The sequence below is a fragment of the Marmota marmota genome, unplaced genomic scaffold, assembly GCF_001458135.2.
Source record: "Marmota marmota marmota unplaced genomic scaffold, marMar, whole genome shotgun sequence".
NCBI lineage: Eukaryota > Metazoa > Chordata > Mammalia > Rodentia > Sciuridae > Marmota > Marmota marmota.
Genome location: NW_026000119.1, coordinates 3,084,661 through 3,101,530, shown reverse-complemented (window position 1 = coordinate 3,101,530; position 16,870 = coordinate 3,084,661). Strand labels below are relative to the sequence as shown.

The 16,870-nt window shown below is 33.0% G+C and overlaps 1 protein-coding gene across 27 annotated transcripts in view; it reads right to left on the bottom strand.

Annotated features, from left to right (window-relative positions):
• Nucleotides 1-16,870, bottom strand: part of Sec31a (SEC31 homolog A, COPII coat complex component) — a 63,643-nt gene that overhangs the window by 40,653 nt on the left and 6,120 nt on the right. For 25 of the 27 annotated variants that reach the window (XM_048784738.1, XM_048784741.1, XM_048784742.1 and 22 more), the window contains exons 2-9: nucleotides 14,921-15,000; nucleotides 13,975-14,095; nucleotides 11,983-12,181; nucleotides 9,946-10,041; nucleotides 8,798-8,938; nucleotides 7,216-7,358; nucleotides 2,958-3,057; nucleotides 155-316 (exon numbers count right to left, since the gene is read on the bottom strand). In XM_048784738.1, the coding sequence (XP_048640695.1) occupies nucleotides 155-316; nucleotides 2,958-3,057; nucleotides 7,216-7,358; nucleotides 8,798-8,938; nucleotides 9,946-10,041; nucleotides 11,983-12,181; nucleotides 13,975-14,095; nucleotides 14,921-14,999 (1,041 nt within the window). In that variant the 5' untranslated portion in view covers nucleotide 15,000. Of the gene's footprint in view, nucleotides 1-154; nucleotides 317-2,957; nucleotides 3,058-7,215; nucleotides 7,359-8,797; nucleotides 8,939-9,945; nucleotides 10,042-11,982; nucleotides 12,182-13,974; nucleotides 14,102-14,920; nucleotides 15,001-16,870 lie in introns of those variants that run through there. The other 2 variants (XM_048784758.1, XM_048784759.1) reach the window with 2 other exon arrangements.

The window sequence follows — 16,870 nt, the reverse complement described above, 5'->3', positions numbered from 1 at the left end:
AATCAGTAACTTACAAACTATGATGCATTTTTTTCAAGTCATACCCAAGAAAAATTTTTGATAATTATTCAATAAATCAGCATTATTGACCAATCATCTTTGTCAAAATAATTATATGATTTGTTGTTGTTGTTGTTTTAACATTTCCTATTACCTTGTCAACTTGTTTCTGCCTTAAACCATCTGTGCTACCTCCCATGATAGAATAAACACTGATACGCCCATCAAAGGAAGCAGCTGATAAGACAGCAGGATTTCGAGGACACCATTGAATATCAAAGCACCACTGTGTGTTGGTGGGAAGTTCATATAACACCTAGGCCAAAAATGAATAAATACATACATAAATAAAAATAAGCAACAAAAGTCAGAAAACTATCCAGTCACTTTATAACCCAAATACCTGAATTAATGTGGTCAACATTACTGTGGTTAAACATTTTATTTTAGAAAGTATTTTTAGCCAGGCAAATTAATCATAACATTTCTTTAAAATACAAGAATGGCTCACTATGATGGTCTAGTAAGCTAAACTAGAATGCTGCTTAACATTTAAGAAAGATTTAACAAGCACTCCCCCTCTACCTTTCTTTTGGGTACTAGGGATTTGAACCCAGGGGTGCTCTACTTCTGAGCTATACCTCCAGCCCTTGTTATTGTTTTGAGACAGGATCTTGCTAAGTTGCTGAGGCTGGCCTCAAACTCATGATTCTTTTGTCTTATCCTCTCAAGGCACTGGGACTACTGGTGTGTACCATGGTGTCTGGCTAAACAAGTACATCTTTAAAAATAGAAGGTTTTTTTCTGATTTCGAGATGGTAGTGGTAGATATGTTTTAAAAATCAGAACACTTTATCATTGGTGTCTTGTCCAACTCTTCTTGCCTGGCAAAATTCAAACAATCATATTTAGGTTATTTGAAGACCAAATTTTAAAATCAATCTTGAGAGGGAAGAATTCACTGAGAAATCTGGGTTTTAGCCAAAAGAGAAAACATATACATACTACTCCTAATGCTAAAGAATCCCACTAAATTTTAGCATTAACAACTTTCTTTAGAAGGAAAACAACATGGAAAAACTACCAAAAATGGCTGCTGCAAAATCTTGAAAACATTATATAATTGTTGCTAATTCAAAGTAAGTGTGATAGTGACTGCTATTTATACATGCATAGGTTTTAGGCCTTAAGAAATAAGTCAAATGACCTTAACTTAGACTTCATGTAATATTTTAAATGTTAATAAGAAGACAAAAGTAAGTGAAAAAATATTCAGGTTGCTCATGTCTTTGACATGTATAGTGATTAATAAGACATGCAGTCTCATGGAACTTAAATCATTTGTCTATTACTACTTTGCAGTTAAATATGAATTTCAATTTTTAGTTTCAACATGCACTAAAAGTAGATTCCTTTAAATCCAAACACATATAACTAATCACATGCAAACATCCATTTTTAAAAATTTATGCATTTTTTTTTTTTAGTTTTAAGTGAAAACAATATCTTTATTTTTTTATTTTTATGTGGTGCTGAGGATGGAACCCAGTGCTTCATGCATGCTAGGCAAGCACTCTACCACTGAGCCACAACCCCAGCCCCAAACATCCATTTTAATAAATTCATATACCCTATAAGAATAATGACAAAACAGTAAGTTTCATGTACTTTGAAATTACTTAGAAAGGCAAAGTGTAAAAAGAAAGATATTTATTTGGTCTACAAGCCATAGGAAGTAAAATTTATTATTGTTTTAATCTTCTTGTTTTCCCTAACTTGAATGCTTATTTATTCTTAGATATCACAATTCAAACACTTGAAACCAGAAATGCTTGTTTTATTTTAATAATACAGATTGAAATCTGTAAAAGAAATTGTGTTTTTTTTTTTTTTTAATTATTACTGCAATGCTGGGGGCTAACTCCAGAAACTTGTATGTGCTAGACAAGCACTCTACCACTTGGCTATAGTATTCCATCGGAGTAACTGCAAAAGCACTTTCAATAATCTATCTGAATATAGAAAAAAATAAAAGCCTAAAAACTATAATTAGAATTTATGGTCCAAAAGAAAAAGGTAGGGAGCTGGGTGCAGTGCACAGGCCTGTAATCCCAGAGCTGGGGAGGCTAAGGCAGGAGGATTGCAAGTTCAAAGCCAGCCTCAGCAACTTAGTGAGGCACTAAGGAACTCAATGAGACCCTTCTCTAAATAAAATACAAACAAAAAATGAGCTGGAGATGTGGCTCAGTGGTTAAGTGTCTCTGAGTTCAATTCCTAATATAAAAAAAAATAAATAAATAAGGTAGGGAAACCATACAACTATTAAGAAATAAAACTGTATGGTATTTATGTAAAATTTCCATGGGTAGGACATACAACAAATATTATATAACAAAGTATTATACTCTTGATTTATCATTCAGAAGACAGATTAAAAAACTACTGATTTCCAAAAGTCAAGATGATCTTCAAGAACGGAAAAGCAGAAAAAAAAGACCCAAACCTTGAACAATTCTACAATGAAGATAATGATTTACAGGAATCACATGTGAGATAAATCAAACTAAGTATTACTTTTGGGCAGGGTGGAGGGTGGGGATGGGCAGGGGGCAGTGTAGGGACTGAATGCAGAGCCTCATGCACACTAGGCCAATGCTCTACCAGGGCGCCACACCCTCAGCCCACAAACTATTTCTGAATCTAGGTAATAAATAAATTTTATTGGAAATCGTTTCTAGTTGCAACAAACTAGTTCAATGACTAATTTTTCTGGTTGAAAGAGCTTAGATAATATTCCTGATAAAATCTCTACTAGATTAATCTTTCACAACCACCTCTATCTACTTTCATATGTCTTTAATTATCAGAATGCACTAAAGAATCCATATAAAATTTTTATTTATCTATAAAACAGTATTCCAAGGGCTACAAAGTTAAGAAGCATCTCTTTCCCATACCTCTCCTGTGTTTGGGTTAGAGCACAGAATCTTAGCATCTTTTCCACAGCTCAGTAACAATTCAGGATCTGCCATGCTCCAAGCAATTGCCAAAATCCCCCTATTAAAAAACACAAAGGAGAAAAAAAACACAAGATGAGAAAATGTTCAATTTTGAGAAAATCAAATTATTTTGTCTAGACTTCAGAGACTCACACACTGCTAACAGAATTGTAATTTAGTGTAATCTTTCTAGAAGGCAAGTTAGTAATGTTTATGTTCTTTGATCATTACAAAGGCAAAGGGTATTCGATATAGTGTCCCTGTATAGTAGCAAAACATAAAAACATATACTCAACAACATGGACTAAATAATAAAAATTATAGGCTATCTTTTGAAAGTGCAGATAAAAATTGTGTTGTAGAGGAGCTGCAGGTATAGCTCAGTGGTAGACACTTGCCTCCCAAGAATAAGGCCCTGGGTTTGATCTCCAGCACCTCAGGGGGAAAAAAAAAGGGCTAGAGAAATCTATTCCTTACCATTACACAATTTCTACTATATAGGGATTTTATATATATATATAATCCCTATATAGTAGAAATATATATATTACTAGATATGCATAATAAAATGACCTCAAACTTGCAATCTTCCTATTTTAGCCACCCTACCAGCTGGGATTACAGGCATGAGTCACTGTGTCCAGTAAAAGGTTGCTTAACAACAACAAAAAAAACATTTGAAAATATTTCTCATCACGGGACTAGGGTTGTGGCTCAGTGGTAGAGCACTTGCTTGCACATGTGAGGTACTGGGTTAAATCCTAAGCACCACATATAAATAAATAAAGGTATTGTGTCCATATATAATAAAAAAATATTTTTTTGAAAAAAAAAAAAAGAAAATATTTCTCATGAAGAAAGAAGTATTATAGATCTAAATTCCAGAGATATACTTTATAGCTCTTTGTGCTACAATAATTTTTGGAAATTTTTATATCCAGCATATAATAAAAGTTTTATTTTTGGTATAAGTTCTGAAAATTCAGATTAGCATGAAGAAAATAAAAATTCCCTGTATTCCACTACCCAGAGAAAATCACAATTAATACTTCGTCTTTTCTATATTCATATCTATATTGTTTAAAGATTCTATAAGAAATTAGAATGAAGCCTGAGTATTCCTCAGCCAGGCATAGTGATGCATGCCTTTAATCTCAGCAACTCTGGAAACCAAGGCAAGAGGATCACAAGTTCAAGGCCAGCCTCAGCAACTTAGTGAGATCCTCAGCAACTTACCAAGATCCTATTTCAAAATAAAAAGTTAAAAAGGGACGGGGATATAGCTTAGTGGTAAAGCACTCTACGGTTAAATTTCTAGTATAAAAAAAAAAAGAAAGAAAAAAAAGTTTTAAGTATTTTTTAAAATAAAAGCATACAAAATTGGGGGTCTGAGGATGCAGCTCAATGGTAAAATGCCTGGCTACCATGCATGAGGCCCCCAGATCAATCAATCACTAGCACCAACAAAAAAAAAAAAAAAAAAAAATTAGTATTGCTCCATTCTCCTGAAAGCATTATAACAATTTTTTATTTACCTTTTAAATTACCTAAAATAAAGATAAGCCTTGTTATCAACATATATATTTAGTGGGTTTCTCTTTCCCCAAAAGTTTTTTTTTGTTTTTTTTTTTGATACTAGGAATTGAACCCAGAGGGGCTTTGCCACTGAGCCACATCACCAGCCTTTTTAATTTTTTTATTTTGAGACAGGATCCCACCAAGTTGTTCAGGGCTTCATTTAGTTGCTGAGGCTGGCCTTGAATTTGCGATTCTCCCGCCTCAGCCTCCTGAGTTGCTGGGATTGTACGTGTATCCCACCAAGCCTGGAAAAAGGTTTGTTTGGTTTTTTTTTTTTTTTTAATATTTATTTTTTAGTTGTAGTTGAATGCAATACCTTTATTTTATTTAGTTTTATGTCGTGCTGAGGATCAAATGCAGCATCTTGCACATGCTAGGCGAGTGCTCTACTACTGAGCCACAACTCCAGCCCAGGAAAATGTTGTTTTTAATATGATATTCTTACAATATAAGACCTTTCATAATCAATAAAATATGGAACTGGAAAGGGAATCAATGTGTCTAAAGAATACTTTCTATTTGCAACATTTTTTAAAAGTTCAAACCTTTGTAAAAGTTATATGACGGTGCGAAACTTTTATACCTGGATTCACTGATTGAGCCACATTTACTTTGTCTTTCCCTCCCTCTTTACATATATGTAGATACAGGTTTGACTATTTGAAAGTTTATTGCAAATATCATGACATGTCACTTCTATACTTATTTGTTGGCATAAGAATATTCTTCTACATACATAACTACAATTCAATTATATACTCAAAATATTTATTATTTATATGCAATATTACCACATTTTCCCAATCACATCAATAATATACTTTATAATTCTTTCCCCCTTTCAGAATCCACTCAATAATTTTAAGACCTGTCCTGGATCCAATCCTCAGCACCACAAAAAAGAAAAAAGAATTTTTAAAACACTCAAGAATGCCTTTGACTATAGAGCTGGAAGAAAAGATAAAAGATCCAATAATCCTGGGGCTGGGGTTGTGGTTCAGCAGCAGAGCACTCAGCACCACATAAAAATAAATAGATAAAATAAAGTTATAAAAAAAATTTTTAAAAGACCCAGTAATCCTAATCTGGGGCTGGAGCTGGAGCTCTGTAGTAGAGGACTTGCCTAGCATGTGTAGGGCACTGATTTGATCCTTAGCACCACATAAAAATAAATAAACAAAATAAAGAAATTGTGTCCGTGTATAAACTAAAAATAATAATAATCCTAATCGTTCATTTATTAGAGGAAGGAAACTGAGTACTAGAGATGCTGATTTGGTCCTAGCACCCACCATGGTGTTTTGCTAAATTATGGCCACTCCTTATTTTGGTGGTAGTATGCAACGTTAAGAGAATGGACTTCAGACTATTGGTTGGAAGCAAGCACCTGAGTGGTTAAGTGATCTTAGGCAAGTTTAAAACTTGTTGATTTTTGATTTCTGATCTAGAAAATGTGACTAATAATAATATCTCCACCACAGGATATTATTACGAGGATTAATCATAATAACATGTAAAGTGCTTTGTATATTGTATACTTAGGTATTATGTGTCAGGTGCCCTCCCATCATAATATGAAGGCAGAAAATTTTATTTGCTTTGTAGAATGAATGAATTCAACCTTAAATAACACAAGAAAAATATTAAAACTTCTCAGAATAATCCTTTTTTTTTTACTTAAAATCTAACTAAGTATAACATTCAAATAGATTGACACAATCAAAATTGAAAGCAGAGGGCTGAGGATGTGGCTCAATGGAAGAGTGCCTGCCTGGCATACATAAGGCACTGGGTTTATAAATTTCCAATAATTCAATTAAAAAAATAAAATAAAATAAAATAAAAAAGGAGAAGCCTTGTAATTTCTCAAAATGTTTACTTTTAAATTAAAACTTAGAAATATAACTTCTAAATTGTTGCTTGACATGAAATTTCACAGAAGATTCATCTTCAAAAGTATTATGACCTATATAAAGATCAAATTGTAAGGCTGGGATTGTAGCTCAATGGTACAGCACTTGCCTCACATATATATAATTTTATTTATATATATTTAATATATATAAACCCAGTGAGACACTGGGTTCAATTCTCAGCACCTCATATAAATAAATAAATAAATAAATAAATAAATAAAGGTCCAACAACTACCAAAAAAAAAAAAAAAAGATCAAATTGTATAATAAATTTCAAGGGTTGTCCCAAAGTACTGTGGCATACTAGAATTTTGATCTATTAATTATTGTTTGAAATAACTAGTAAAAAATTTGTTAACGAAGAATTCATGCTATTATGGTATGTATTGGCTACTATATACATTTGGTAGAGAAAATCAGATGACAATTGCTTAAAATAAAAAGAAATCATTTGTATTATCTATTATGAGAAAGAGATGAAGTAGATTCCCTAATTTAAAAAATAAAACAAAATTATCCAGGTGGCACACTGGTATGTGTTCCACTATAATCCTAGCTCCTCAGGAGGCTGAGGTGGGAGCTTGAGGAGGAGATAGCCAAATTTTAGGCCAACATAGCAATACCCCATTTAAAAAATAATAATAATAATAAAATAATTTGAAGCAGTAACCAAGTATTTAGAACATGAAGAAATCAAGTTCCTTGAAATAGTAGCATAATACCTGGCATGGTTTTCCAGGACACGGAGTGGAGTAGAGGCAAATCGAAGATCCCACATCTGAATCACCGGCAATCTGTCATCCTCAGAAGCAAGGACCATCTGAGTAGCAACATCAGGATGCCATGCCAATCCAGAGCAATGCATCTGTGAATAGTTAAGACTCACATTTTATCAATCACATTACTTTATAATAAGCCAAAATGAAACTCGAAGAATATTCCTTTATTGAAACAAACAGCAAAAAACATCAGCTCAGGCATAGTTTACTTCTTTTTGAAAACCCCAATTTAAAGCTATTAAATTTTATCAAACTGTCTTAAACATATAAAGACTCAATGTTTTCACCTCATCTAGCTATTTGAAATATACAAAACAATTTTGGTTCAGAATAATTCTATATCTAAAATGAGGTTTTTTTTTTTTAAATATCGTCTTTATTTTATTTATTTATTTTTATATGGTGCTGAGAATAGAACTCAGGGCCTTGCATGTTCTAGGCGAGTGCTCTACTGCTGAGCCACAACCCCAGCCCACTAAAATGAGTTTTTTTTTTTTTTAATGAACAACAGAAATTTATTTCTCACAATTACAAAGGCTGGAAAGTCCAAGATCAAGGGGATGGCAGATTTGTTATCTATCAAGGCTAAAATGAGTTTTATTGCAACTATTTTAACTAGAGAAAAGATATATAAATTTAAACACTTTCACAAAATGAAAATAAGACTTTTTTTTAGTAGATAAGACTTTAATTAAAAAAATCTATAACATCATTCCTTTAGCAGAAAAATGAAGGAAAAATTTCTTAAGCAACAACCATCATCTAAATTTCATGAGATAAATTAACGCTGTTACTGAGAATTACCCAAAGTTTAGATTCTATAAAACAATTTCTAAGATGAATAAAATGCTTACTGTATGCTTTATTCCATTGATAACTTTTCTTTTACAAGTCCAGATCCATTTGAAATAACAATTCTGAAGGAATATTCTCCTAGACAGTTTTTTGTTGTTCTTCTAAAATTATATATGCATTCTGACTTATGCAAACTTGAAAATGTTGAACAAAACAAACAAAAATAATCTCTCAATTATCTAAATTATTTTATAGAACCTGATGACACAAAAAATTTAAAGAATTTGTAAGGTTGAGAATTTAATGTATTATATAGCAGTGTCTACTGAGCCAGTGGGACAAAGATCTTGGCTTACTATGGCAGTACCTAATCAGAGGAAGAGACAAAATCAGGAGTTTGGAAATTACAAATTCACACTCTTAAAATTTCTAGCAGGAAAAATTTGTACAGTCCTATGAAAAGCTAAAGATGAATTGTAAAGTTGCTACAACACTTTGGAACAGCTACACAAATAGTATATTACGGAATAAATCCTTAGATTATCAAACTCTCTCTCTACCATTAATAATACCCAACATGATTTATTAGAAATTTTATTATATTCCAATATGACTGAATAATAAAAATATAGGATTTGACTTAACAAAAATTTGTCAACTCTGACAAAGAGTATAAGAATACCTATAGCACAAATAACTTATTTTCATCACAAATTAATCACACACTTACCCTGTTGCTATGATCACTGACTTTGATGATTGGTTCATTTTTTCTAAGATCCCATACAGTGGCCCTGCCACTGGGACTGGCTGATGCTAAAATATGCTGAACTTGTCTGTTCCATGAAATGCAGCTGATATCTTCTGGGGGCTATAAAAAATAAGCTATTTTTAAAAACCATTTCCCTATTATAGTAAAATCTAATTATATGACCCTTGATTTTAAAAAACTGATTATTTAAAAATCTGATCCATCTAGTCTACAAAGTTATTTTATATTTACACAATCTCATCATATACAATGTAGTTTATAGTGCTTGTTTAACAGCGTTTCATTCAACAAGTATTTATTGAGTTCTTTATTTGTAAATGCTACAAGGTAGATAAGAAGACTACAGAATAGATGCTGTTGAATAAAGCCAACAATTAGGCAGAGAAAAAATTATCACCTGGACCACAAGAAAAATACCTTTACAAATGGTAGAATATATGCTATCATTATGCTAAAATGTTAGGGCCATTTACAATGGCCACTCAAAATTGGTGTCCAGAAAACAAGAAGAAACAAGATAAAGTAGGGGAAGACTGCTCTTATCCAACTAAATTGATGATGTTTGGATGATTTTTTTTTTTTTTTTTTAATTGTACTGAGGATTGAATTCAGGGCACTCTACCACTGAACCATCTCATATCCTTAGCCTTTTTTTTTATTTTGAAACTGTCTGCTAAGTTGCCAGGGCTATCTTGGAACTTGCAATCTTCCTGCCCCAGCTTCCCAAATCACTCAGATTACAGGCATGCACCAGCATACCAGGTGAAAAAGAGTATTTTTAAGTAAGGTTGGCTGCTCTTAGAGTAGAAAAAAACAATAGAATAAAAATAAAACCATACCTAAGAAAATTATCAAGGATTTTCGTCCATTTTGTTTGCTATTCTATGCCTACTACAATGAAATGTGTCTAGCAAGTGGTAGGCACTGAATAAATATTTACTGTTAAAGGACTCACTGATATTTTGAAGAAACATTTATTAATACTTTACTGAAGCAAAATCAAAGACATTTTAACAATGATTTGTATGGAAAAAAACTTAAAACAAATAAGTTTAGAAGAACTACTTTGATTTCTTTCATCATATTGATCAAAATCAACAAAATACCTGTGTTTTGGCTCCTGGTGTCATTGGAGTTGCAAAGTTGTTTAGATCCCAAATGTAGATTTCAGATTCATTAGCACCAGAAGCTACCAGATTAGTCTGTAACCAAGGAATAATTTATAACCAAATGGCATTTGTGAATTAAGAGAATTCAGAATAACTCAGTTCAGAGCTAGAAAGATGTCAGTTTCAGCATAATTTTCCTATTTAACTAAAAAAGCAAAACACATATGCATGATTCCTAAATAATTATGTACAATTCTTCACTAAAAGATCTTTAAAAAACATTTTATAAAACTACTTATAAATATGTCCACTGAAAATAAAACTAATTCTTAATACAAGGCATTACAAAAAAGAACAATTACACGGATAAACAATTAATTTTGTAACCATGTAGGGATTATTGTATGTGAACTTTACATCTCTGAAAGGAATTCTAATTGTGGGACACACACACACACACAAAAAAAAAGGTCACCAATTATTGCTTTCAGAAATAGCTAAATCCTTAAAACTGTGACATCTTTTTCAGGATACCTCAAAGTCAGCTTCCACAGCTGGACCAGTACAGTAGTAAAATCTATTGCTTAACTCTTCACATTTTTCTAGTTCTTGTAAACTAAATTTGTTCCAGGTGGCAGTATTTCTAGGTTATTTCTGCTGCATACCTTTTAGGTCTAAAAGACCCTAAAACTGTAATATTAAGTACAAGAAGATAATGAGCTTCCTATATTTACCTTCATCCACTATTATTCACTCATAAATTCTTATATGAGCAAATGCCATATAACTATAAAAAAAGAAGACTTTTTCTTCTGTAGCTTCTTCTTCTTCTATAGCTACCTATAGAAAAGCTACCTTTTATCAAAAATCAGATGATGTTTATTAAAATTTTTTAAAAAAATTAACTAGCCACTGATGTTTAATACAACTGAAAAAGGAATTAACTAGCTAATCTATAAAGAGTAGATACCACACACAAACTATAGAAATGAAAAAGTTTCGAGTTTCTGCATTTCTATACCCTAAGTATTCATAATATGAGAAGAGATGAACTATTTGTTTAAAAATTTTTTCTGGTTATTATAATCTAGTATTCTATTAATTCAAGATCTTTATTAACCTATGCATTTATATAATTACTATTCAGTAATGTTTGTGAACAGTACAATCTTAACTGCCTATTTGTTAAATTTGTATTATTTGGATAATTTCTAATTATTTCATAAGGCAGTAATCTTTTTGTCACAAACACAAAATTTCTTAGTTAATAAAATGGTGACTTAACCAGACAATGTAGTATCAGCCTAATGGTGACCTAGCATAAACTTTCAAAAGGCAGAATTTTCAACTCTGGGACTCCTAATGTTTAAAACTGTCCACAGATAGCATGACACCTTTAGACTTCCAGAATTAACCTGTTAGTCTGATCCCCTCTTGGAATTAGTGTCATATTACCCTGATCTCAACTCTGATCCCACCATTCTTTTTTTTTTTAATTAAAAAAAATTTTTTTTTAGTTATAGTTGAACACAATATCTTTATTTTATTTATGTTTTTATGTGGTGCTGAGGATTAAACCCAGGGCCTCACACATGCTGGGCGAGCACTCTACCACTGAGCCACAATCCCAGCCCCCACCATTCTTAAAACAAATACAATCACTCATCAACCATATATGCACATACTTTTTTGTTTTGTTTTTTAAGATACAGGGGACTTAAACCAATCAGGGCCTCACACATGGTAGGAAAGTATTCTACCACTGAGCTACATTACAACTGAGCTACATACCCATTCCCTTTTTATTTTTTGAGACAGGGTCTTTATAAGTTGCTGAGGCTGTCCTAGAGCTTGCAATTCTCCTGCTTTAGGCTTCAGAGTAGCTAGTATTATAGGTGTGCATCACCATCCTCTCAGCCAGGCACACATTTTTGGGTTTTTAACTCCAAGGCTGAGGCAGAGTAGACTCATAAACTTATGCAAAATGAACAACACATTTTAAGAATTATGAATGAATGTCAAACAAAGTCAAACCTGAAAAATGTTCACATCCAATGCTCTCACTGGACCAGTATGTTTATTATTCTGGGCAATCACAACTTCCTTGTCTCCAGCTATAATTTTAGAAGGATCATAAAGAATAATATTTCCATTTTCACCACCTGCAATCAGAACTCCAGAGACATCTCCTTTGGAATCCATCTTATGAGGCCCCCAAATCAACTTGTGGTACCTTTAAAAGAAATTAAGTAAAAAACAACTCATTCTTGAAGTCAAATAAATGTAGAAAAGAATTAAAAATTACATATTTAATTTTTTTACCTTTAATAAATACTAGAAAAACATTGTTTTTCTTGCATGCCTGGTCATTGTGTATAACCCTGGTAAAATAGAATTTTATTTTGTATTTATAGTCATACCTACATATTCCCTAAGAAGTAAAAACTCTTACAGGGGCAATATAGTAGAGCAAAGTTTACTTGAGTTCTGTGTCAAATGATATGGGCTTTAGCCAGGCGCAGTGTTGCATCTCTGTAATCCCAGCTATTTGAGAGGCTGAGGCAAGCAATTTAGAGACTAATTTGTGAGACTCTGTCTCAAAATAAAAAATAAAACAGGGCTGGGGATGTGTCTCTGTGGTTAAGCCCCTTTGGGTTCAATCTCTGGTACAAAACAAAACAAAATCTCTCTCTCTCTCTATATATATATATATATGCTTTAAAATGATCTTACTATTTAGAAACTGCAAGATTCTGGACAAGTTACTTAATCATCCTATGTTGCCTTTAATTCACCTATAAAATAAAGCTAACCAACCACGTTTGTGTAAAAATATTACACTCTACTTGACAACAGAACTGGTCACTAACATGTAGGCTGTTAAACAGTGAAGGTGTTAGCTAGGTATGATGGTGCATACCTATAATCCTAGCAACTTGGAGGCTGAGGCAGGAAGATTTCAAGTTTGAGGCCAGCCTCATCAACTTAGTGAGACCCTGTCAAATAAATAAATAGGGTTGTGGGTTTGTATCAGAGGTAAAGTACTCCTGGGTTTGATTCCCAGTACCACAAAACCCAGAACAATAAAGGTGTTAAGCAAGTTGCCTGAAATTTTCTAAGACAAATAATGTATTAACAGTAGAAAGATGACAAAGAGTTCTATGGTAGCAAGAAGAGAAATTGCTAGATAAAAGAGATATCCGGGGTTCCCAATCATAGTGTGAAGGCTGTGCAGAGTATGAGGTGTCCCATTAAATTCCATGATTTGAATGATATTCTGTTAACTAAGGTACAGTCTCTTCAAAACCTGCTAAAATACTGAGACAATTAAGTTCATTTAATCATTCAATTTAAGCGTCTTTCTTTGGAAGTATATTAGAGCATAAATACTTGAAAGGGTGATTCAAATACTTAGTACATCAGAAATTATGTCAACAAAATACTTTGTGAGGCATATTTCTAAATATAGATAGTAGAAAGAAGAAAATAAAAATAACCTGCCATTCAGCCAAGCTTGGTGGTACACACCTATAATCCCAACAACTCGGGAGGCTGAGGCAGGAGGATCACAAGTCAGAGGCCAGCCTCAGCAACTTAATGAGACCCTCAGCAACTTAGTTAGATCCTGTCTTCCAGTACCAACAAACATACAAACAAAAAAACCCTCTGCCATTCAGAGATAATCAATAATACCATAGTGATTAATATAACCACTCCTTTTTCTATTCACACCAAACATTTTTACAAACAAGTCGAAAGAAAGAAATAGAAAAAAGTAATTCTATACTATGAGGAAAAAAAGAAACTAGAGCTTCTCCTTCCCATCCTACACATAATAGCCAGCAATAAAACAGTAAAGAGAACATATAAACACTTCTTTCACTTCCACAAAAATGCATTTATATACTTTTTCACAAAATGTTTCATGTTATTGATGGTATTTCTTATACTTTCTAATAATTATAGACAAAGCAGGCATAAACCACAATATATAAATAATCAAATGAATAAGATTGAACCTCATACCTGTGAGAAGAGAAAGTAGCACAAGATTTCATATCCAAGGATGGATCTGAAAGATCTAATTCAAATATCTCAAGGGAAGCATTGGTACTAAATGTTGCATCCAACTGCTGAGCAGATGTTCCTATAGAAAATACATTTATGGTAACTACATACACAAAAATAAAAGACTCAGGGCTGGGGTTGTGGCTCAGTGGTAGAGTGCTTGCCTCAAACATGTGAGGCACCGAGTTTAATCCTCAACACCACACTAAAAATTAATTAATTAATTAATTAAAGGTATTGTGTTCACCTATAATTAAAAATATTAAAATAAATAAAAGACTGAGAGAAAATGGTACAAAACAGAAATTAAAAGCATATTTTCCAATTATCTTGCACATGACTGCTACATTAGTAGCTGAAATCTCAGCACATATGCCACTAAGCAGATGCTTAAATTACTATAGCAACAAGATTCTGGCACAGGGCTGCAAGATGATGTTTGTAAGAGTGGGTAGGGCCATTAATTTTTTTAAAGTACGTAAATATTTTAAAAGCTCTCTGTAAAAATAGTCCTGTGATTGACTATATGTACATATAATCATACATGCCATACATTTTTTATATTAAAAAATACTTGCATCAAATTTGCTCTTCATTCAATTGAACTTTTACATGTCTTCTATTATGCTTAATATTGGAGGACTAATGCTAAACATAATCCCCGTGCAGTGGAAAAGGCAATATCTATTTTAAACACATTGTGATCATTGCTATGATGTACAAGGTGCTACTGGAACAAAGATGAAGGTCATAGAACTCAGCTGATAAGGAAATGGAGGTATCTTACTGGGGAGAGGGGCTTCCCAGAGGAAGCTTGAACTGAATCTTAATGGACATTTATGAATAAGCCAGATGTAGAAGAGAAGAATTGGGTTACTCATATTATCTCCTCTTTTGATCTTACCTGTAGCTAGGTAAATGGGGTGGTTCTGGGCAGGGCTCCATGCCTGCATGGCTGTGCGATCTACCTCTTTTAACTTCATCCTAAAAAATTATGTAATATAAAATACAGAAACATATTATACATAGAAACATACTAGACAAACCACTACCACAATAGTAATGTTCAAGAGCCAATAATTCAAATTGGTTTAGGTGTCACTTATTGCGAGCGTTCAGAACTAGAAGATAAAACTTGTGAAACTATTTTGAGACAAATGTAGACTATTCTAATTCTTTATAGATTATAGCAGAATACCCCTTATCCAAAGTGCCTGAAGATTAGAAGTATTTCAGAGTTTTTTTTTTTTTAATTATAGAATATTTGCATAGACTTTATTGCTCAAGCTTTCCAAACCCAAAAATCTGATATCTGAAATGCTCCAAAATCTGAAATTCTTTTCAGAGTTTTGGATTAGCATGGATATTCAATCTTCTGTCCTTCCGTTGAAAAATCAGTCAGGAAAAATATCCCCCCAAAAAACAATACAGGATAGTAGCTGAGGAATTAACTTTGTACACATGTGCTTCTCAAACAAGTATGGGTTACAGTGTATCAGGGCTAAGAGAAGCCATATAATAAACAAGACACATCTTCCTGAAGTAGAATTACTCAATGATAAGAACAATTTTAGGCATTTATACACAATGGAATATTACTCAGCACTAAAAAATAACAAAATCATAGCATTTGCAGGGAAATGGATGGCATTAGAGCAGATTATGCTAAGTGAAGTTAGCCAATCTCTAAAAAACAAATGCCGAATGTTTTCTCTGATATAAGGGAGGTGACTCAAAACAGAGTGGGGAGGAAGAGCATGAGAAGAAGATTACCCCTAAACAGGGAAGAGAGGTGGGAGGGAATGGGAGGGAGAAGGGGAATTGCACAGAAGTTGGAAGGAGACCCTCATCATTATACAATATACATATATAATGGTGTGGGGGGGAAGGAAGAAAAAAAAAGAGAGAGAGAGAGAGAAATGTGTCACAGTAGATTTGGTAGAGAGAGGTGAGGGGAGGGGAGGGGAGGGGAGGGGGATAGGGAGGGCAACAGAATACAACAGACACAGTATTGCTGTATGTATATACGTGGCTGTATAACCAATGTGATCCTGCAATCTGTACATGTGGAAAAATGAGAATTCATACCCCATTTGAATCAAATGTATGATATGTCCAGATCATTGTATTGTCTCGAGCAACTAATAAAAAATAAAAATTAAAAAAAGAACAATTTTAAAGACTAAAAATCAACTACAGAGAAGAACACAGTAAAATCACAAATCTTAAAGATTAAAGCCAAAATTCTAGAAAATTGGTCATTTTAAGCTAAAAACTAACACACCACTTTATACATACATACATACATACGTGTGTACACACACACACACACACATACATATATACTTTTTTCCCCTTTTCTGTCATTAAAGGTGCTTTGATGGAAAAATTCAGGAAGCACTGTTATTTTTTTCAAATGTTTCTTACGTTTACATAAATCCTTTCAAATGGCATAGTAATCCATTCTAAAATGTACTATCATTTATATAGTCCAATACCGATGAATACTTGAACTGTTTTTGATATTTTATAAACAATGCTGAAATAAAGGCCATCTGTACATCTTATTTCATTCATGAACAGGAACAGCCATAAATTTCCAGAAGTAAAACTGTTTGGTTAAAGGATCAATGCAGGTGGACATGGTGGTGCACATCTGTAATCCCAACAACTGTGGAGGCTAAGGCAGGAGATTGAAAGTTCAAAGCCAGTCTCTGCAACTTAAAGAGACCCTAAGCAACTTAGCAAGACCCTGTCTCAAAATAATAAAAAGGGCCGGGATGAAGCTAAGAGTTAAGTGTCCCTGGGTTCAATCCAGTTTATATATATATATCAATGCAATTTTAATTTTGGT